The 23,745-nt window shown below is 35.2% G+C and overlaps 1 protein-coding gene across 1 annotated transcript in view; it reads left to right on the forward strand.

Annotated features, from left to right (window-relative positions):
• ADGRB3 (adhesion G protein-coupled receptor B3) overlaps positions 1-23,745 on the forward strand; it is a 447,155-nt gene that overhangs the window by 341,423 nt on the left and 81,987 nt on the right. Inside the window, exons 16-18 of the mRNA XM_058835068.1 lie at positions 7,240-7,366; positions 8,995-9,098; positions 11,827-11,929. Of these exons, the coding sequence (XP_058691051.1) occupies positions 7,240-7,366; positions 8,995-9,098; positions 11,827-11,929 (334 nt within the window). The remainder of the gene's footprint in view (positions 1-7,239; positions 7,367-8,994; positions 9,099-11,826; positions 11,930-23,745) is intronic.

The following is a 23,745-nucleotide window of genomic DNA, read 5'->3' on the forward strand; positions in this document are numbered from 1 at the left end:
TGCTTCTGCCATTCTTGTTACGTGTCTCAACTTTTTTCCTACATTATGGTTAGTATCTCTGGAGCTTGATCCAAAGCATGGTTTGGGGAGGTTGGACGTGTAATGTTTTAGTTTTGCCTGCCCATATAATGTAGGATAGCATAGGATGTTGTAACAGTAAAATTGATGGAAACCCAGTCTCTTCTCTTACCCTCAGTTCTGTTTCACACCTATTCCTCTCCCTGCTGGTCATGCTGACTTTGAAACTTGAACTAATGATACTGTGCTTTTTTTGCTTGTCTTTTGGAAGAAAAATTAAAAGTACATACCAGGCTTTGACATTTTTAATTTCCAGGATAAACTTCTGAGCCCCTAACCTTTCCCAGCCTCTGGCCATAGACAATTTACAAGGTTTCTTTTTGCTAGGAGTCCATGTGAATAATAGTACAGTATGAAAGATTTTGTAGGTTGATCAATTGGAGAGTAGTACATGACAATTTTTCCTTAGTTCACCATAAAGATGCATACATATTTATAGTCTAAACAAAGGAACATGAAAGATTTTACTGATTTTTGTAAGGAGTGTATTGGATTAAGAGTATAGAAATTGGGCAGAAAATAAACCCTTTTGCTTTCTAGCTAGTCTTCAGAGATCAAAGGGGCAGAGTGCAGCTAGGCTTAATTTCTGATTATAACCAATTCAGTGCTGTAAGTCTGCATTCAGTGAGATCTCAGATGCACCGGTACTATGGGTATCATTCTCAATTCCAGATTCATCAGTTGTGGGGTTTACCAGGTCAACAGTATAAATCTGGTTAAGGTCAATAAGAACTTTCATGAACACAGATTCACAAATAGTATGGTTTGTCAATTTGACACAGTAAGTCTGGCTGGGTTTAATAAAAGAACTCAAAAAGATTTCCTAGAGAAGATAGGAAGAGACAAGATAACCTGGAAGGGAAGTAGGGCTTCTTGTCTGCACCAGTCATTCTGGACGTCCATGAGGAAAGAAAACATAGTTCTCAAAAATTCTAAATAGATACCAAATTCTTTGGCAGCATGTACAGAGAGGGAATGCCCAGTACTTCAATTGTGCTCTCTCTGAGACATCTACAGAGTCAGACAGATAAAGCTATGGAAAGTGATTGGTTTCCCTCCAAGTTTTTGATGCACCAGAACTCATCTTCTTCAGACATGTCTATAATTTTGAAAAAGGGAGGGAAATGGTCTTGCTCAAATGGAATCCACTAGGCTTGTTCTTGCAGAAGTAGAAGTGAAGGATTGTTGTTTATCCAATGTTGTTCAAAAACATGAATGATTCTCGTAACTCAAATAATGATAAGTCTGTGTAGTAGCAGTAGTACAGAGGACCACTAATCCAGAACTATGCAGTAGGAGGCAGGAAACTTCTAGGATTTGTTTCATACTTTTTTTTTCATATAATTTATTTAGAATTTCTTATCATTTTACATACAGATACACTTTCAGTACGCTATTAGAAGGACAACTATTGATTATAGCATAGTTCAAAGATACTGTGTGCTAGATCATGCCCTAAACTGTATGGACAGGGAAATATAGGAAGTAATAAAATAAATTAGTAATTATCATTATTATACTATATAATATAGTATAATATAATATATATATATAAATATATTAGTAGTAGTAGAACTAGTAAATATTACCACAGCCTCACTTCCATAACTGTCCTTTTGATGAATCATTATTTATAGTAGCTGAACAGATAACAAAGCTGATTTTTAATCCTTCCCATGGAACTTTCTTTAAGTTGTACATTATTAGAAAGTTAATCTAACAATGTATGCTTATAACTACAGTGACTCTGTTACAAATCCTACTTTTTTAGGGTTTAATATCTCTACTTTAAATAATGCTAATATAGAACTTATTTTTTAGCCCAGATGCACATTTCTTTTACAAAAAAATGTTTATATAGGATTTACTTTTAATATAAAGAGCAGTAAGAAAATTAAATTGTCAAAGATTTCCCTTTTCTTTGACAAAAAAGATATTCACAAGTATGTCTTTGATGACAATTAAACAATTCAATGTCTGAATTGGAAAAGTGTCTTTCGTCTTTGGGAAAATGAACTCCCTATAGTATTCTGGTTGGAGATCCAATTGCAAAATATTGCATCACCCAGCTCGTTCTAAAACCACACAAATACAGACATCCTTTTTGGGACATTTGTAGTATTTTAGATATGTAGTCTTAAGGCAGCTGGGTTTTTATTTTATTTTTTTTTTAAATTTCCACAATTTTATGCTTTTTTTTTTTTTTTTTTTTTTTTTAATTCTCTGAGGGGAAAGAAAGCCCTAAGTCATAATGACCTAATGTTAATTATTGTATTTACAATTTCAGGGTATACAGTATTTTTAAAACTGCAATTTTATGTGTGACATTATTAAGGAAAGTGTGTTCATATCCACATTTTCTTTGTGCTATTTTATTCTCTTTTTCCTTTATCTAACTAATTTTTTTACTTTAGGAAAGACTGTGGTGATAAACCAGATGTTGCCATATACTGCTGATAGGAATAAGACTGATCACAGAAGAAATTGTGCATGCTAGGAGTTTGGTCATGTCTCAGATGTATGAACATGCATAACTGAAAGGAGACTCCTGCAGTAGAGCCTTCCCTATGACTTCCCTGGGATTTTAGGTTGAGGTGTAAAGAAGCAAGCAGGTGTGGGAAGGACTTTATCATCACTAATGTGCCAGCTAGCACATCTGAACAAGCATAGTGATATTTATAACCTGCTATTCATAAGGGCCACAAGCTTTTTCCTTGCCTTTTGCTAACTAAAACATTATGATGTTTGCATTTTTCATGTGCTTCTTATCATTATATGTCATTCTTTACTGATAATGGAGTTGGAATACCAAACTCTGTCCTAAAGGAAAAACAGCATCTAGTTGAACAGAAAAAAAATATAAAAATTATAGAAATATACCTGCACAAGAATTAAGAAGAATTAAAATAATCTCAGCAGAAATAATATTAAAATTTCTTAAATTCTGTGTAGTTTGCTTTCTACAGAGGTGTAGTTAAATACTTAAATAACATCTTCTTGCTGTTATTTAAGTAATATAACAAAAATCTTTCCTATCCTAATTTAACCACAGTTATCAATCAGCAAAGAAATTACTAGAGTAGGCTACCATCACAGATGTATAGCAGGATGTTAACTCTTTGTTTATGATGATCAAAACCCAGGCACTACTTGGATCACTAGTTGCTAGAAAAAGTGTTTGCTTAGGTGTTGTTAGCTTCCTTTGTCTCACAGAATTGCCATAAAAAAGTTAAAATCTTTCATTTGAAAAATATTTCTTCAAAATACACTAATAAAGTAGACAGTGTATGGTGTGAGGTGAAGTCCTTTATTGAGTGTGTCTGATAACAAAGTCAAAATTGTTTTCTATATATCAGGAAGTTAAAGTAAACAAGTCAATGTAATTAGTAAAAGATGTTATTAATAATTTTTTTAAAAAAACTATACTAATTGGTTAATCATGTCATGAGATAAAGATGAATACTGCAAAATAAGGGAAACAGTTGCTAGAATATAAAATGTGACCTCAATTGTCAGATAGGCAATTGTGAATAAATTTTTTATTTTATGAAAGTGGTCCCATCTTAAAAACTGCATTTCCATTTTGATATCTGAGGTAGTAATACCATTTCCTTCAGTAGTGAGCATAATTATGCTATATTGCATAATACATTATATGAGTAAAACTCATTTTTTTTTCCTTCTAAATAATACACTATTAAAATAATTTTCTGTATATCATTTGGCCATCCTTTTTTTGCATAGAACTGGGAAGTTCACCTTAAACCTGAAAGGGTACTGAAAAGACATTCCCACAGTCCACTGTTGGAGCTGAGGGTGTTCTTGGTCCATATGCTGTATTAGCATAGATCCATAGGTCCAAATTACATGCTACTTAGACTTTTTCCCCATTATTTCCCTGATTCCCCTGCTTTTTTTCACTACCTCAACTGCAGGATGACACAAGATCTGCAATGGTGAATCTATGCTTCTTGGGAATTCCTTTGCTTCTATCATGGGAGTTCTGCCAGGTTGATTAAATCATCTGTAACTCAGTAGAAGAGTACAAAAATTGCCAATAATGGGCATGAACCTGCAGCTATATTTGCTAGATATTTTCAATTCAATCATTTCCCTTGATATAAATAGAACATCTGCTAATAGTACCTGTCACTCCTTTATAGCTTTCTGCATAACAAGAAAGATCCACAGGAATAATAGGTGCCCTTTTGCATATTCATATGATAACCCTAAATGTTAGGCACATACTCAAAGAAAATCACACCAAAAGGAATGAAGCTTCTAAGTATGAGATAGATTCTGGTTAGATAAGGAGAGTTGCATTACAAGAGGGAGAGATCATAGATGGAGTACTTCATAAAAAGTGTTGCATTGAGATGTACTAAATGCAATATGTCCTTTTTTATTCTGTATTTCCATTCTTTATTTACTTATACCTAAAACCAAATCATTACTTTATGTCAACAAGTCAAAATTACAAGCATCTCTGAGGGAATTAGCAATCATGCATTTGCTGTTCTGCTGGCATAAGTTTCATGCAACAAATTGCAGTTTGGTCCTGGTCCTGCTCATTACTCAGTCTCTTTCATGGACTTAGTGTAAAAGTCTGTGTAGCTCCTGTTAGCCGTAATTTCATCAAACTACAAATACGTTTAAAAATGAGGATTTTTTTTTATCTTTAACTACACTGATTAGAAGAGAGAGAAGGAACTTATTTAATAAATTTTGATCTTCAACATATAAAAACAAAATGCTGTTAAGCAAGAAATTGAAGTGTATCACTGAAAAAAATGAAAAATAAAATATAAAAAGTGTTCATATTAGACTGACTCTGCTCCTGCCATGATGTCTTATTCTGTAATCCAATTAGACTGCTTTGTTCATTTCAGACTGCTTTTGAAAATTCTACAAAATTTTCAGTAGAACTGAAAATTTTTTGCAATATGTATTGTATTTGTGGCTCAGTTACTGTATGAGTGGAAATTTGTATTTGTGCAAGTGACTTGAAGAACTGAATGATCCAGTGTAAACCTGGTGGCCTGCGCATGATTTATAGTTCTTTAAATATAATTCTAATTTTAACAGATGCTTTGTTTTAAGTGGAACTGGTGTCTGTGATTTTATAATTAGAACTTGTTTAATTCTTGTGCATTGGACACTGCCTGCCAGGATTTAGTGCTAACTGGATGTATTGTGCATCCAATGTTTTTCAGCATGGGGTGAATTCAATTTATGAAGTCCTATTCTCAGAATGAATAATACCATCCCTTTGTTTTTAAATATGTCAATTTCTCTTAAGCTATCAATCTTTAATATTTAATCAGCAAAGATTAAGACATTTCATTTGGCCTTAACTGTGTGCCACAATAAGAGAGGAGACAAGAAAGCTAATAAAATAAATTGTTTAAGTTATCCAGAAGATAATGCTTCTGAGTTTAAAATATGTAACTCTATTTTTCAAAGATGTTGATTTAGCCTGTGGCTCTCTGAAAGACACAATTTGCAAGGGAAAGCTAATAAACTGCTTTAGTGGCTTGTAGAATTGGTGATTTTCTCTCAATTGTTTCCCTCAGTCACTGTTTTGTTTATTACAGGATTCTGTTTCGAAGACAATAGTGTATAAGGGTTACATCTGGTGTGTTCAAAAACTAGTGGCACAAAATGCTGAGGTGGCCTGGGGTGAACTGCACTCTGAGAGCAGGCTTGGGATAACAAATTGCCTTTGCATGAGGGCCCTGGCATGTAGAATCACTTACAGAGGTGTGTTGTCAAGGCAGAAGGGGTGAAACAAGGGTGGTCACAGGGACTGGAAATTTTTATTCCCCCTCCTTGTTTCTTCGACTTTCATTTTTCTTTTTTTTTTTAAGTCATTTAGTGACCTGAGGTGAAATGGACAGGAATTGACAGCACACATGCTGCTGCTGGCAGCAGAGTCTCTGCAGTTGCTCCTTGGACATGAAAAGAGGGGAAAAAAGATGAAAGAAAGCCAGTTGCTCTCTAAATATAACACATGTAAAGATAATATGTTTGTTTTAGTTGAAACCAGACCCTTTTTCCTGTAGAAAATATTTCCCCCTCCCCACTGCAGTTCAGAAAACAGGAGAGATGATTTTTTGTCTCTCCCTCTCCTTCTCCTTGCTTGCACAAAGAAAACGTGGGTTGATACCATTTTTATTGTTCTGCTGGGGTGGGTTTCAGACCTCGCATTAGCATATTGAATGTCTAATTGAATTCGGGGGCTGTGTTAATCATCATGTTTTGTTTAGGGGTGGTTGGTGAAAGGTGCCACCAAACGACTGCTGTGGCTTGGGGTTATCTTGGTGCTGCCACCCCAAGAAAAAGAATCGAGAAGGGGGAGGGAGCCAGGGAAAGGCGAGTTGACTGAGTGATGTCTGGAGGGCGAACTCGTGTGTCTCTTTGGTGATGTGTGCTGCTGTACTGAAATCCACCCCTCTCCTGGAGCTAAGGCAAGAGTTGGAGGCATCTGATGCTGCCGTTTCCAGGGTGAAATTTCTAAGGCTGCTAGCTAAAAACAACAACCAAAAAAATCCCAGATCCTTAGCAAAAATAGCAGTCAGAACAGAAGATCCGGCATCTCCCGGTCCAACTGGCATAACCCAGACAGACGTTTGAGAACCACATGCTTTTAACCTAGCCACACACACGAGAGGGGGGGTGGGGGGTGGGGAGTGGAGAAAGAAAGGGACCAAAAAAGACACCGCAACTACGGAACATCACATTTCCCACAAAAGGCCAGAAACAGAGCCGGTAGGAAAAAGGGAAAAAAAAAAAAAAAAAAAAAAAAAAAAAAAAAAAAAAAAAAAGGAGAGAGAGAGAGAGAGAGAGAGAGAGAGAAACAAAGCCTCCCCCTCTTCCCCCGATGAGTTTTTCGCAGTGCTCTGGTGAGGCTCGGAGGTGGCTGGCAGCGCAGGGGGCGGCTGCTGCCGCGGCTGGCGGGGCTCCGCGCAGCAGCGGCCGGACGCTCAGCACCGCCGCCCGGACAGCTCCGCGCCCGCCCTGCCCCACAACAAGTCCCCGCCGCTGGCCGGGAACTCCGCGGCGCGCTCCTCGCCGTCCCGCTGCATTGTCTCCTCACGGAACCGGCCGTCAGGCGTAATTACCCCCGTTTCCCCCACCCCCTCCTCTCTCTCTCCTTTGCAGGAACGACTCTTTGGGAACCTGGTCCACCCAGGGATGTAAAACTGTGCTTACCGATGCATCCCATACGAAATGCTTATGTGATCGTCTCTCTACCTTCGCCATTTTGGCTCAGCAACCTAGAGAAATAGTAAGTAACAAAGAGGGGGGGGAAAATCCGCTTTTAATTAGAAAGGGAATGCGGGGGGGACTGCGGGGGGAGGGGGGAGCTGGTCCAGCTTTCCTCTCAGGTATATTGCAGACGCTGCATTGAGGAATTGTTTAATATTGCAGGTAATCAAATCTTAGTATCCTGGTGTCACAGTGTCTCAGATAAATGAATTCCAGATTCTGTGATACAACTAAATCCTAGTGAAATTTGCATGCTCTCGAGCTCTAACATTTTTTTGGTTTTTTTTTTGAGAAAGCCTTGTAATTGTGGTGCAAATGTGTAGAAAACTTTTGTATTGAACGATTAAGGGAACGTACAGGTCTCTGTTATTGCTCTCTGTAGGAAAACCCTAGATACTGTAGTTAAACAGATTGCAGATCTGCATTGGACATTTTCAGCACAGATTTTCTATGTAGTCTGTTGATATGATGTAAGAAAAATAATCAAGTTTTTATGAGAAAGAGAGGACATTAAGTGTATGAGCAGACACTCCCAATATAGTGGAATGTAAAAATAGCTGAAAAGCAAATATTTGTGAAGTTGTCCTGCAAAAGCATTATATCATTTTCCTGGTTTTGGAAACATACAGAATCTTTTTAATAGAAAAGTAAATCCATTTGGGAAAAAAGTGGTTGAAATAAAATAATACTTCCTGCCTGAGACCTGGCCTAAAAGTACATCTGTGCTGTATTCTATTTGGGTGACAAAAGATATCTTGATAAATTTAATTTACAATACATCCCTGAAGATTAAAAAGCATTTAGGTAAGTCAGGCATGATATCCTTTAAAACTTTTAGATCTAAATTTTTTTCCATATTTATTAGAAAAACCCATGTCTATTTCAGAACATGAGCACATATATATACAGAGGAAAAAAGCTGACCTGATATCTGAGGATAATAGTTTCCCTTATAGCAGGGAAAGCTAGTTTGTTTTCAAGGTCATTCATTTCTTTTCATTTTTTATTAATACGCAGAGTAAAAATGAAATAATTCTGAATTTGTAGCTTTTTTTATGAAGGCTTATGATACTGTTGCCATAGATATCCTCCCATTCCTTCTAGGCAGTCATAGGCCTAAGGAAATTAAGCATGTGAGAGTAGTGGATTGAAGTCAAAGTTATTAAAAGTCAGAAAGTTTGGTCATTCTGCAACAAGCATGAATCAAATTATAGAACAAATTATTGGATGATCTTCAATACATTAGAGTGAAACCAGGCTGTTTGTTTAATGCACAATTCTAAATATTGCTACTTCTGAAGAGAAGTATACCTTTTAACTGATGTTAACTGGAGAGTCATTTAAACTTGTGCAAACATCATACTTTCCTGTTACACGGTAGTATTACTAGTTTATTTTTCAAAGTATCAAAGTATTATAAGGCATTTTAAAGCTTAGAGGACTCTGAGGAATGTATTAAGCAGATTTCAGAGTTATGTAGGGATCAGTTTTGGAATTGATTTCTTCTTCATAACTAATGTTACTGAAACTATCTGAGATTGCTTTTCTGCTTTTAATTTTGCTCTTTTTGCTTTTATTTCCATTTGGCTTGTTGGCTTAATTGCTGGAGGATGTTTTTTCTTCATGATTGCCTGTTGTAACTTACAGATCATGGAATCATCTGGTACACCCTCAGTGACCTTAATAGTAGGCAGTGGTCTTTCCTGCTTGGCCTTGATCACTCTAGCAGTTGTCTATGCAGCATTATGGAGGTATGTAACAGGTTGAGAAAGCTAAATGTATATACATTGTTATATTTATTTTAATTGCAGTTTAAAGAGAGTATTACAGCCCATATTTGTTGTTTGAAAAGTGAGGGAAAAAAAAAAAGAGGAAAATGTAGAGGATGCTTTGATGCATTTGTTGATGTGATTGATCAGTTTTATCGTTTTGGCCTGCTGATGATGGTATAGCCCACTCTTCTCTTTCTCCACTTCAGTGAGAGTGGTATTGCTCTTTTGGTGGGGTGTTCATAGTGCTAAATGCAGGATTTTTATATATGATATATGTCATGTGAGGCTTCTGGCCTATACTTTTAGATGCTTTTCTCCAATTTACATTTTTAAACAAAAGTTGTAAATAAAATAATGTCGAAGTGGCACATTTAAGGAGGTTCAGTCAACTGATTTTGAGTTTCTTCACATCAGTTTTAAGTTTGAATAAAGACCACAAAATCAAATAGTCTTAATAGTGTGATGGATTTTCTTTCTGTCCTGAGTTTTCAACATTAAAATATTATAGTTATTTAAAAGTGCAATAAATACTTACAGAGTAAATTAATCTGAGAATCAATGAGAAATAGCATAATGTCTTAGTGCAGAAGAAACAGAAAAGTAAGATGAAAATTCATGCAAAGTAATTAACATTTTTAAAAAGTGAACATGGATTCTTATTTAACTTTTTTCAGTAATTAAAAATAATAAATATAATTTAATAATACAAAAATAATTAAAATATGTTCTTATGAAAGTAATAAGAAACAAGGTAATGAAACAATAAATTCTAGGGTAATATAAAATCAACCAATAAAGTTTTGCTTTCAGAAGCAGCTTGATAATTTTACACTCATTTCTTCATCACTCTTATGTACCACAGAGACTCGGGATTAGAAATATATATAATTATTAAGAATACCTGGTTACATAAGTTATGATAAAAGACTATAAAAATTATCAGTTCTTGTCTGTCAAAACTAAGAATGAGAGTATTTCAGGATATAATTCCCATCTGAAGAATTATAGTGTTATTTTTACACTCCCTGATATATTTAGAACTTGGATAGAAATACTGCCATGCTCAGTGGAACTGGTCTACTCCATTATTTAAATTAGATACAAGGAAAAAATTTTTTACTGTGAGCGTGGTGAGGCACTGTAACAGGTTGTCTGTAGAAGTTGTGGATGCCCCATTCCTGGATTCCACAGGCAGTTTTGATGGGGTTTTGAGCAACCTGGTCCAGTGGAATGTGTCCCTCCCCATGGCAGGGGGTTGTAAGTAGATGATTTTAAGTTGTCTTCCAACCCAAGTGATTTGATGATTCTGTGATTCTGTGAACTTCTAAATGGAGATGAAATGTTATATATTATGACTTAAGTCAGTGCTGTGAGCTCCTGTTGCACTGTATTTACTCAACCACTAAGGTCCCTTGTAATCCGCGGGCACTCAGCATTGAAAATTGGCCCAGGTGAATCAATAGTTAACAAGTTAGAAGGTAGCAGTATACTCTGTGTGAACAAAGGCATTGTATTTGTTTGCAAATATATAGAATTAGCTTTAAGAGTGTTGCTATAGTTTAAGGAAGAATGTGGATTGTGGTATTAGGGTTTTCTAACTAAAGAAATGTAATGCTGTATCTCTTGATATGCAAGCAAAAAGGACTATCTATAATTAATTTCATGTCCAAAGCTCAGAATTTCTTGTGGGTTCAACAGCCTTTTTTATTGCTTCTTTGGAGTCAGCTATGGGTGTACATCTCAGGAGGAGAAAACAATATTAATTGAACTCCAGTGAGAAGCATATAGTATATGTCCTAGAATATGTAAAGATATGGCATGGTTTTCAGAGGAACTGAGCACCCTTAACTTTCATTTATTTTAGTAGTCAACATTTACTGTTAACAGCTCTAAAAGTCAGGTTAGAAAGGTACTTTACTTGTAACCATAATAATTCACTTTGTGTCCTTTAGCATATAAAAGCTGTATACAGAAAAATGAGACCACTTGCATCTTAGAGCAAATATGTGATAAGACATTTTTGACTTTTTCATCTTAAACATATTTGTAAAATGAGTATGATAAGTGTTCAAGGGTGACTGTGATGTTCGTGCTATAATTTAATCTTTCTGTACACATTTGGGTATTTTTTTGCATTCAGTCTTATGAACATGTTACAGTACTATTGGAACATCAAGATTAATGTTATCCTTATCCCAATAATGTGTTTCAAAATTCAATGCCATAGTGAATATCATCCACCAACCTGGGTTTATTTATGCATTGTGAATCAAATCTTCTGTTTATGTAAATCACCATATTTTTGCTGAAGATAGTAATTATGAGTGGTCTATGCCAGCTGTGGATATTCCCAGGGACAAGCAGAGAGCATGAGAAGTTCCTGACATGAATGCATGTAAGCCCATTATTATCAGTATGGTATTAGAACCGTGTCGCCAGTGGTTTTCAAAAGAATCATTGATAGATTATTTTTAAAATACATCAAGATACTAAGAGGAAATTGTGGAATATCTATCAAAATATCATAGTTTTCATGTTTATATTGTTACAGCTCTCTAATACTCTTTCTGAGTACATGAAAGGGAACACCTTTCAGAATATCTCCAATATTTAATACAAGATAAAAGAACTAAATCTAAGCTTTGTGCAACTTACTAGTTGTTTTCCTTTTAGAAAATCTGAACCCTCTCTTTTATTTTTTGAACAGGTACATCAGATCTGAGAGGTCCATAATTCTAATCAATTTCTGCCTGTCGATTATCTCATCAAATATCCTTATCCTGGTTGGACAAACTCAGACACATAACAAGGTATGAGATGGATTGTATTAAAATTTCCTTTAAAGATTAATATCATTGTTTTATTTGTTTTTAGTTTAAAATAATTACATCCATTTAGTCCTATACTCATAGGACTTGGTGGTTTTGGTAAAATATTAAGAGACAAGGGAAAATATTTACTGTCTTGTGTAGTCTATTTTTCCCTTCCAAAAATCCCTTTTGGTATTGTTCTGTCTAGATAAGCAGTGTTCTCTGTGGTAGACTTGTATTTTATAACTAAATTTCAAAGCAAAAAAGTTCAAAGGCTCAACATCAAAAGCACAAATTCTGGTTCATTATAATAGTTGTAATAGGATTGTGCTACAGTGTTTTTGTCTTCTTATTAACACATTGGTACTCGAAAGGCAAGTAGAAATTGCTTAGAAGTTAGAGTACGAATCTGGAAAATGTGCAGAAACAGAATTGTAACAAGCCATAGAACTGTTAGATCTCTGACTGATGTAGCTGTAAGAAAGTAATAACCCTGCATACCTTACTTGGTGATATATTGCTGATTTATTAATAATCTGTTCTCTGAACATCATTGTCATTTGTGCCTCTCCTGTAGAGCAGCAGGCTTGCCAGTGTTTTGAGGGATCGCCCAGTGCCTGGTGATGCTAGGCAGCCTTCACAAGTAGAAATAAGTGGTTGCTTAAAATCAACCATAACTACAGGATTGCTTGGAATAGAAAATAGTGTGTGTTGGTTAATTGGGCAATATGAGATAGAATGCTGTGAAGTTTTGCATTAAGTAAGTGCTTGTAAAGTAGTTCTTTTTCCCACTGTGTTAAACTACTCAATGCAATGCTCATCTTAGTTTTTTCTAGTATCAAATGAAATAACATTCATCATCTGCTATAGGAACTGATGTTTCTACAACACACCTGTAGTTAATCATTACTTCTTTTCAAATAAGTGCTTAGCAGTTTAGCTGCCAGAATTCTCATAAATTCAATGCAAATCACATAGCTGTGCTTTGTAAAACATGTCCAAACCAAGCATACTCATTTCAAGCACATTTGGTAACAATATTATTGAAGTCTAGATATTGATATGCTTTTAAATTTTTGAAAGTGTGTAGAGGTAGAAATAAACAAAATATGGATTTCCAAAAGGAACCTATGTAACTCTCACAGATTTTATTCAGGGGGGGTAAAAGCAATGTGCTAACAACTTCAGAGTACCAGAGTACATAAGAGTAATGCTCCCTAGAATTTCAGCACTAACATACATAGTCATATATACAATTGTATTATGCATTTCCAGAACAGATATGGTTCAGTAGCTGCAAGTTCCTGTAGAATCAGAGTTTGAGGGCATCAGAACAACTGTGTTGGATAATACATTTCCTAGGTACACTGGTAGCCTTCTCTGATACTTGACTCAGGGAACTCTGAATTAAAACGTGCCATTAATCCAGTTCCTTTCTATTAATCTTAATCTCTTTGATCTCCCTCACTTCTGCTTCCTGAACTTCTCAAAATGGAGAGATATTACACTGACATATTTCTGACACCAACAGATCCAAAAATGCAGATATCAAAGGAAATAATTGACAGGAAAAAAAAAATCACAGGGTTTATATTTTTAATATGCACTCTGAAAAATTACTTGAAAATAACACTTCTTGCTATATTTGTCTTCTTTTTGAGTCCACATCTTGCTCTTGATACATCTACCAACCAGGAACTTCTAGCCAGGCAGCACCTCTAATGACTCAAAGGCAAAATACATTTGTTATATCTAGCAAGACTTCCCTTGTTACAAACTAAAACTGTTATTATCAAAATGTCAACTGATATATGAATATATTGTATCTCCAAGATGGCCTGTGAATGCACCATCAACAAAAATGGCCAGCTAACACCACTGTTTACTGAAAATTTATTCAATTAAAAGCAATCATATCTGGGTATGACTTCACTTTGTTTGTGAGTAGGGATGTGTGTAGGTATCAGATGTATTAGAATTCAAGTTCTATTTTTTTTTTTTTTAAATTTTCAAGATCATAGCCAGTGTTTGACTTTTAAACCATACATCTAGATTGTAATACTGGCAACTGTAGGAAAGAATATACTTTCATCTTGCTGAGGTGGAAAATTAGATATGTAAATGAAAAGTTTAGAAAGAAAATCAGGTCCTGATCTGTGATTTAAGATTAAAAATCTTAAATTCTTATCTATTCTTATTTATGTTGTTTCTGAGATTTTATTATTTACCAGAAGTGAAACCATATGAGTTTTTAGTGTTTGAAAATTTTGGGAAACACCTTGGGAATATTTTATTAAGACAATGTAATATTCAAGTCAGCAAAAATTGTTTGATGAATAAAGGCTGAAGTAGTATTTTCTGGCAAGAAGATGAGATTTTTTTTAAATGTATTGGAGAACATTGGAGAAACATCATATGCTAAGTTTGAGTTTGTTTACTCTGTTCCGTTCTCATTCTTCTGTTTATACTATTCTTATATTATTGGGGAGGCTAGTTAACATCCACGTGATGATGTTAACATTCACAGTGCTGAAGCATATCCCTTTTTTCTATGCTTTAGTTTTGCTATGAATTTAAATTGTCTGTAGCTCTATATTTGTGTATATTCCCTTTTTGAGTAGGTCCTCATAAATGTCATCAAAGATAAATTCCAGTTAAAAGTTGAACAGTATGTAAATTAAGCATACTGAAGATGTTTTTGTAGCAAACATCATATTGCTGATTTGTTTGCAGTTTGTGGTTTCCTTTATCTGTATTAAACACTTCACAAAGTACTTTTGTTAACTTCAGTGCTAATCAATCTTCAAGAAATTTCTGTGGCTCGTTTTAGTAGATGTCTGTTGACATCTATGACATAGAAAAAAATACTGAGTGTCGTAGTCTACATAAGGGCAGATGTTTTCTTTTCTTTCTGGTTTAAAAAAAATCATAAATATTCTAGAATGTTAGGTTTAGCTCTGCTCTTTGAAAGCTGAGTATATCATCAATGTTTTTGCAAAAGCTTCTTTTAATGGAAGCTAAGTATGTTTGAAAATTGAATTCTCTTTGGTTCAACTAAGTTCTGTTCTTTCAGTAAAAAAGATTACTTCCCATGGGCAGAAATGGACAAAATATTTACTGAGGACATGTAGAAGGAATTTATATTACTTCAAACTGCAAAAAAATTTCCATTTCTCTTTCTTCCTATTTAAAAGTGATTTTTTTTGTTCAATTTAAGTAACTTGAGGATACCAACAGTAGAATAGAGGTCTAGGTCATGGGTCATTTCAGCTTGTTTTAGAGTAGTTCATGAGGGAAGTCATGGAGGGGAGTAGGGTTTCTCTTGAAAGGTTTGGATTGGGATTGAGAAAAGCCTTTTGTCAACAGAAAATATTTGCCCCTTTGTTCCTTCTTAACAAAACATGTTGTGCATTTTACTGAAGGACACAGCTGAGAAATGTTCTGCTTTTTTTCATTTCCCTAAACCTTTGAAAACACAGAACTTTATTCAAAGCTGTCTTAAGGTTTCAGACTGTGTAAAAGATTTCTGTTCCATCAGATCCTGTTTTGAAATACAGATCACCAAAGGCTGAAATGACAAAAATATTATGAAATTAATTATGTATATTGTTTAAATATAGTTGGTGTTATACTGTACATGAGAAGCATATTAATTTACTTTAGTATTTCTTTCTGTCTTGTTTTCTTTTTACTATTAGTCACATAATCATGTTTAAATTTGATATGTAATTGCTACAATTTAACAACTGAATTTAGTTTTAACTCTGAAATTAAGTCTCCTGAATTAAGGAAGGGTAAAACTTTTAATTTACAACCTAATTGCTCAAATATATGGTATTTCACAAAACCTATGAGATGTCTCTAACATCTACAAAAGCATTACTTTATAGATTACACTTACTTCAAAGTAAAAATATTTTCTTTGAAGAGACTGACAGGTATTTTTAGGAAATATCTCTCAGTGATTTGTAGCTTTCACTGTAACATCACTCTTGCCATGTTATGTTTCCTAATGTTCTTCTTGCCATCAAGAAAAATGGCTGTATTTCTTTTATATGTGGACCTTTAACGTTTAAGCTATAAACTTTTACTGTGCTTCTGATCTCATTTAATGAATAGATTCTTTACCCCCCATAAGTTATTGATTAATATTATGTGGATTTTTTTTTTCATAAATTCTCTTTTTGTATACATTCAGAAAATATCCTGGTTTGTTCACAGTTTTGCCTAAGCAAAAACACACTTGCTTTTGATATAAACAAATCCTGTATATATATTTTTCCTGTGAAGTAAACATAGACAAATATAATTTGAAATAAACAGTAGAATTCCTTATACATATGAGAAAAAGTTAATTATTTTCTATATTTTCTGATACTGGCTATAATTAAGGGTTTATTTCTGAAGTTTGGGTCACTTGAGAGAAAGTTTCATGTTTTTAAATATTTTTTAAACTTATTTTAAAAATGCTCTAAGACTCAGTGGATTTTGTTAGCCATAGTCAGATTTCTGTGTGCCTACTATGGAAATAACACAGAAGATGTTAATGCAAGATTTAGTAAGCCTGGTATTCTGTGTCATTCATGTTTAATTGCAATATCCAGTTTATTATGCTTACTGTTGTATTTTGAAATTCATGTCTTAGACCATACCTTAAAGGGTATGAAAATGGCCTGTCCTGATCACCGTAACATAAACTGTTAGTAGCCTGTCATTGTAAACAAGCAAAAGCCCATAAAAATGTGTAGATAATAAGATTAGAATGTTCACTAAATAGACTGACTGGACAAAAATAACCCACTTCTAGCTTTTTTTTTTTTTTTTTTTTTTTTTAATAGAGGTGTTAGGTTGAAAGAAACAAATAGAAGTGGAAAGAAGCTGAGAATTCAAGCATCCCATTCCCATAGCACTCTGAAGTAGCTGACTGCGAAACTAGAGCTCCCTCAGGTTTTGAGAGACGGTGGGTGGTAGGATCCCATGAGAAACCTGCAAATGTTCAGGTGATACTAATGCTACCTCCAACCACGTGGCTGCTGCCCCATATCTGCCACTGACTTACAGATGCAGGCATCGTGGCAATATATCTCCTAGGAAACAGCGGGGGAGACCTCAGAGCAGATGGAATGAACAGAGAAATGCTGCTAACACAGCATTAAGGTTGTGTTAGAAAATCAATGAGGAAGTAGGGAATTCAGTATGTCAAGCACTTGCACTCCATATTTCAAGTCTTTCTGTAGAACTTCACCTCCATTTAAGAAGCTGAAGCCCCAGAAAATATATCCTTCCATTTTTGTCAGTATCCGACTTCCAAATTAACACCTGCTCTGCTGATTGTCACCATTTTTGTGCGTAACAGCTTTTTGAACAGCTGACCCAGAGTCTCTGGTATGGGTCATCCATATCAGAAACACACCAGTAAATAGGTCAGGAGTCAGAGTGCTCTGCACCATACACATCTGTCAGCTGTGCGTTTCGAAACTCAGAAACAACCAAAGGAGAAAAGACAATTTAGCTGAATAACTATTACAGGAGCAGGTCTGTTTGAGCAATGCTGTTTTACCATGCCAAATTCTGACAAAACCTGTTAACATCAGCTGAATTTACTACCTGCTTTTAGATTCTTGAGAGAACCTCTGGGAGCAGATCTTTCTACCCAGGATCACTAAACATTGTCATTCATGCTACTGTTACCTGCCTCAGAGGAGAAGGTAACGTTCTTCTCAAAAGTGGCTGTCAGACTGTTTCTCAAAATACATCAACTTTATAATTCAGTTTGCTATATCTAAATAAAACAGACATTTTGATTGTAAGCAGGTTACAGGGAAGAAATTGGTTAGATTTTAGGAGTATGTGTTCTCTGTCTCCTATCCCCAGAACCTTTTAAAAACCTCCTTGAACTATTTTAGAATCCCAAAATTGTTCAGGTTGGAAAACGTATCCATTCTCAAGGCAGGGTCAGCTGTTAGGTCAAAATGGGTTGCTTCTATAATAATAAAGTCTTGAAAACCTCCAGGCATGGAGATGGCACATCTTCCTTGGGAAGCTTGATCACCAGCTTGACTGACCTCATGGTCAAAATGTGTTTCCATGTATCTGGTATGAACCCTCTCTTGTTTCTTTATTCCCACTGTCATCCCAATAAACATCACTGTGAAGAACTTGGCTTCATCTTGTCGATGACCTTTCTATAGGCACTGACAGGTTTCTCTGAGATGCTGTTCGCTCAGACTTTCCTGAGGTAACTATCTGCTGTCCTACTCTTCCCAAAATTGTGTGTTTTTCCCTCCTTGATCTTCACAACCTGTTTAGAGTATTTTTTTCTCTTCTAGAATTCACCCCCACACCTCTAAGGAAAATAGCTCATTCTCTAACAAACACCTTTCTGAATTATTTCAGACAATCTGTTGATGACTCAAGCAGCTATTTTTGGGCTTCACACCTTTTTTGCACCTCTCTTTTGCTTATTTTTTTAATTTCAATAGAAACAGAAAGGTAGTCAATGGGAAATAGAACAATCTACAAACAGTTAAATGTACATGTCTTTCACTTACACGATCTTACTTTTAAGAAAGAGGAAACAATAAACAATTCTAAGCAATACTAAAAATTATTTTAAAATTGAGTTACCATGGCAATGAACATTACAAGACTAAAGGGTTTAAGTAAGAATGATAACAGCAACATCAAAAGCAAATTACTTGGCTATTTTCATTCTAATATGAAAGTTGAATTTCCAATGGATTTTCTAAGAATCTAGGCATAGAAGCCCTTTGTCACATAAACCTAAACAGATACAGAAACACATTAAGATTTTTTTTTAAAATAGATATCTGCTAAAATAATACATCAAAAATCACAGCTCTGAGGTAAATGCAATGGAAATCTGCCCTACAACAATAATTATTACATCATTGCTCTTCCTGTATAACACAATGAAATAGAAAACAAAATCACTTTTAAAGGACTGTCATTTAACAAATGACAAAATTTAACTATTATTTACACAAATAATAGTGTAAATTTGCAAAAGATTGTCTACCTATTGTACTGATTTTTACTCATACATTGCTACAAGTCCCTGTTGGGTCTGCATATTTTTAGGAACATATGGTATGCTTTAACCTTGACATGCACTATGAAGTTCATTTGTACAGTTTTGAATTTTTTTCCTTTTATTCTCCTAGGTCACAGTTTTTAGGCCCTATATAATTGTGCCAATGAGAGCAATTTTATCAGAAAATGACTATTGGATTGATCTGACTCTCTAACTAGTCTGATCAGAGTTTCCTTCTCATTACCACTTTCTATCTTTTCTTCGAGGTGATGTTAAATGAAATTTCCTGGGAAGTGAGACAAGCAGTATGCAAATCTCTGTTCTAGACTGAGGCTAACAATAAGACAGAAAGACAAGGATGATCACACAAATTCTGACCTTTACTGCTTTTTCTTTCTGAGAAAGAAGTGGTGGTCATTATGTGCCCAAGTCAATGAAGTCAGCATTCAGCAAGGGTGATCTGAGATTATTTATGACATGAGAAAGACCAATGCTAGTAGACTCTCTGGATCACAGCAGGGTTTTGTCATGAGAGGGACTCCTAGGTATGACCAAGGATCCAAAATTATATACCTAGACATCTTCTTGGTGCTAATGTAAAAGGCAGGTAATGCTTCTAATTTTAGACTGCTGCTGAAACATGACCTTTTTATACTTGTTTTCATGAACATACATGCTTATTTTGTTGAATCTCAATGAGTCATAGCACAGACATTAAGCCTGGTACTGACAAATTTGACAGTAAATGTGCTCTGGTATTTTTCTCTTCTAATGTTCTAATGGTTTTGTCAAAATTCATATCAAATTGACATTGTGGATGAATAAGTAGGTATTTTGTGGAATTTAACAGAAAATTATACTCAGAATAATTGTTGAGAGGAAACTGTAAAGGTAAATCTACAAATTGTGCATTTGGCTATAATCATGGACATTTTTAATGAATGTAATTGTGAGATTTCCAGAACCCTGCAGGGAGGTGTACATGTTTGTAATAAAAAGGCCTCAAGCTGTTAAAACTGATAGAATTCCTGTTATGTCAAGAAAGTTCAGTATGCACTAGACTTCTGGGTTTAAAAACAGGATGGAAAACATGTTAGTATCTCTTTCTCCTGAAGAAAATTGAAATATATCTGGCACAAGTAGTCCAGCAGTTGGAAGGAAGTATGAATAAGGTTGGCACAAAATGTTGTTCTATTAGTAAGTGATTACATATCTGTCTCTAATTAGTAGCATGGCATATAATTTGTGCTCTGTGCTTTCCATTTCATGAAAAATTGGTTTTGCAACCTATCACATATTTGCTAAATAATTTCTTTAAGCTGGAAATCTAAATGGATGCGTTTTTATTTAAATACCACTTAAAGTTAGGTGAAAGATTAGAAAGAGAATGGCTTCCTTAACAAGCTTAGCTGAGCCATACAGGACAACAAAACCTCATGTGTCAGAATGTACAGCTATTTAAATTTGGGGTTTAAAAGGATGGGATTAATTTTAAAGCTGTTGTTATTTGCATTTAGATTTCTTATATTTAAGCGAGGTTTTAAGTCTCTGTCTTTTACTGTATATCCTCTTAAGTCAATCAGAATTCATGCTTGATTGTTAGCAATTTATTTCTATAAAACCTTAATTTTGACACTGCTTATCTTTTAAAGTAAATACAGAATAGTAATAACATTTTACTGAACTGAATGATCCAACAAGGCATTGCAGTTGTACTGCAGTGGAAGAGAAATGGTTTTGCTAGGAGTAATTGCTAGACCTTGGTATCAAGACAGCATTAATGATGGACAAAAACTTTTCTTAGACTCAATTTGTCTCTTGTAGTGATTCAGAAACTGCAGCTGATAAAATCACTCCAGAAACAAATATGTAAGACTTAAACCTGATCAAGTGTCTGCTTCCATTCATTTCTAAAGGATTCTTCCTGTTAGAAAGAAGGTTCAGCAGTAGCACCTAACACTAGTAAAAACATATTCTAGACAGATTTTTGAATGCTAATGAGAAGACTCAATTGTAGTCCATGAAAACCTAAAGAATGCATCTGTCCTTGTTAAATATTAGGCATTAAACAATCAAACACATGTTTTTAACTGTAGGAAATTTTCTGCTCACTGCAAATAGAAAGTGTTCAAAACTTTGAGTTGTGGCATTAATCCCAGTGCACACGTTTTTCCAGTAGCAAATACAAAGCCTGAAATGAATCAGAACTAAGCCAAATTGTGTTGCCATGCAGTTGCCATGGCTAGGAGCATGCACACAAGTTACTGATACAGCTCATATGACACTCGTTATGCCATGATGACTTCATTATGTGTTGGAGCCTCTGGAGATCTCAGTTCATTGAAGTTTCAATATTTCAGTGGGTAGGTATGATGAGCAAAGCAGAGCCAAAGAAACAAATCAGGCTGTTTTCTCTTGTCAAAGGAGCACTTTACAGAATTGCCATTCAAAATATATCTATGTTACACTCAGTGCAATTGGACCTTGGTATCTGTCAGTGACACTCTCCTAGTATTAAATAATAATAACTCAGATGGGCTTTTCTAATCTCAGCTCATGGTCCTTCACTTCTCTATGTTTAAACCTGTCATCCTGTGTCATCCAGAATATCTAGTTTAGGTCACTTGGATTTAGTTGTGTCCCTTAGAAACTGATGAGCAGAAATCTGCTAGTGTGCTATGACAGCTTAAACTTCTGGAAGGAATTTGTCTAAATGGTATTTAAAACTAGGGAATAAGGAATGATGATTATGAATGCACATAACAAGTGGCCCTTGAGTGCAGTTCCTACCTTCCTTCTTCTCCAAACTTCTTGTTAGTCTCATATGTCATCATACTGCCCTGTGGTGGTCTAGTTTTCTCACCATGGTCTTTAGAGGCTTTTGTTTTAGGTAGCTTCTAAAATATGAGAATAGATCTAAAATAAAACATTACCCAGACTGCTCTAAACCTGTAAGTACCAGCTGGTTTAGAGATGGTGCTTCATGTTCAGAGGATGGCACTGATTTTAGTTGTTGGCTCTGTTGCAGGCAGAGTTATCTGATCTGTGCAGGTCGCAGAGTATCAGTAAGGGAATTCCCTGCAGAGGAGCAGAGACAATACAAATAAACTTTCCAGAGGTCATTTGGCTATATTGTGTCATCCAGAGTGTGATGGACATGGATACACTCTTCAAGATTTTGTAGGAGACATCCCTGCTAAGAATATAATTTAAAATGTAACATTTTATACTTGCTAATTTTAGTTGCCAAGATGGATCTGAGAGATATATAGCATTAATTATTAATTATTGTTGTTGTTGATAAAAATAAACCTATCATTAGGGCTCTGGGAGTATTTCCAACATCAACAAACTTTCCATTTGATTTATTAATGGATATAAATATTTTTCTTTTATTTTTCCCTCCGGTCAGAACCCCAACTTATTTCATACTTGCCCTTCCCATAGGAAAAAGCTTGGGTAAATGTATCAGCCTTGCACTCTCTTCTCAATGGCAGCATATTGAGATCTGCCAGCTCTCCTGTAGAAACAGAGTGAGGACCCGTTTAGCTACATTAAGACTCTTTTCTCTCCATTAATGAGGATTTTGATCATGGAAATGTTGATTGGTACTCAGAAACAGTGGATGCTATGAAGAAGGCTGGATGTGAAACTCTGACAGATAAAATGGAGCAAAAGGGATGCTCTGTTTCCACCCAGCAGTGAAGGTAGGGTCGCCTACAGGGAAAAGCTGTACTAGAAGCAGTAGTGCTGTGAAGGGGACAAACTTTGCTCTTATTGATTACAGTCACACATGAGTGGAACCAAAGAATTAATTTATTTTTTTTGCATTAGCAGAGGCTTCCGACCGGTCTGGAAGTGTCACCCACTGAGCGCTCCACATGTAGAGCAGATTAGCGTGGTTAAATATTTAGGCCTCAAAAGCTGATATACCAGCGAGACACAAAACAGAGAAGAAGGGTCGCAACTTCTACTCTATAAACTTATGCGTGCAAATAACAGTATTGTGGTAAAAGCCAACATTTTGGAATTCAGCGGCTTCTATATAGGCCTTTTCCACCTGTAAATAAGGAAGACAGCTTATAGGATAGCATCTTTACGTTCTGATCATGTAGGATTTTTCAGCATTTCAATTTCACTATTGAACAATTTTGTGATGATGGTAAAGCACAGGAACTCATAAGAAAGAGAGGTAGCATCCAACTACAGTACTCAAATCTCTAGTGGCTGTGGCCATCTGGACATTTCTTACAGAGGAGCCCACCACATTCATGGACTATTATAGGGTTTATCTGTTGCTCCAGCCTGGAATCTGACAGAAAAAACCTCTTTAGGAATTTACAAGTTAAAAGTTAGGAATGACAAGTTACAAGGCCACATGTGTGGTCACAATGAGTTGAGTATATTTCTTACTTACCCTAAAATACTCCATGCTCTTAGATGTTCTCTGATTTTTGTGCATTCCACATGGATAGCTCTGTGCCAGATAAAAATTCATCTCCTCCCACTGAGACACTATTTTTTTTCTGCAGATAGTCTGTTAGTACATATTGTTTTAGATGAGAACTGTTTGCATCCCATATACATTAAATTTTTAATACAAGACTCAGTGAGACATAAAGCCAGGGGTTAATCATGTGGTTAGCCATGCAGTTAATGACTTAAAATAACTGAATGGATTTTATTTCCTTTAAAAGGCTAGTAATGCATTCTTTAATAAGTTATAATTTGTATATAATAAAATGCCTGGGCTCAGTCAATG

The sequence above is a fragment of the Poecile atricapillus genome, chromosome 3 (assembly GCF_030490865.1).
Source record: "Poecile atricapillus isolate bPoeAtr1 chromosome 3, bPoeAtr1.hap1, whole genome shotgun sequence".
Taxonomy (NCBI): domain Eukaryota; kingdom Metazoa; phylum Chordata; class Aves; order Passeriformes; family Paridae; genus Poecile; species Poecile atricapillus.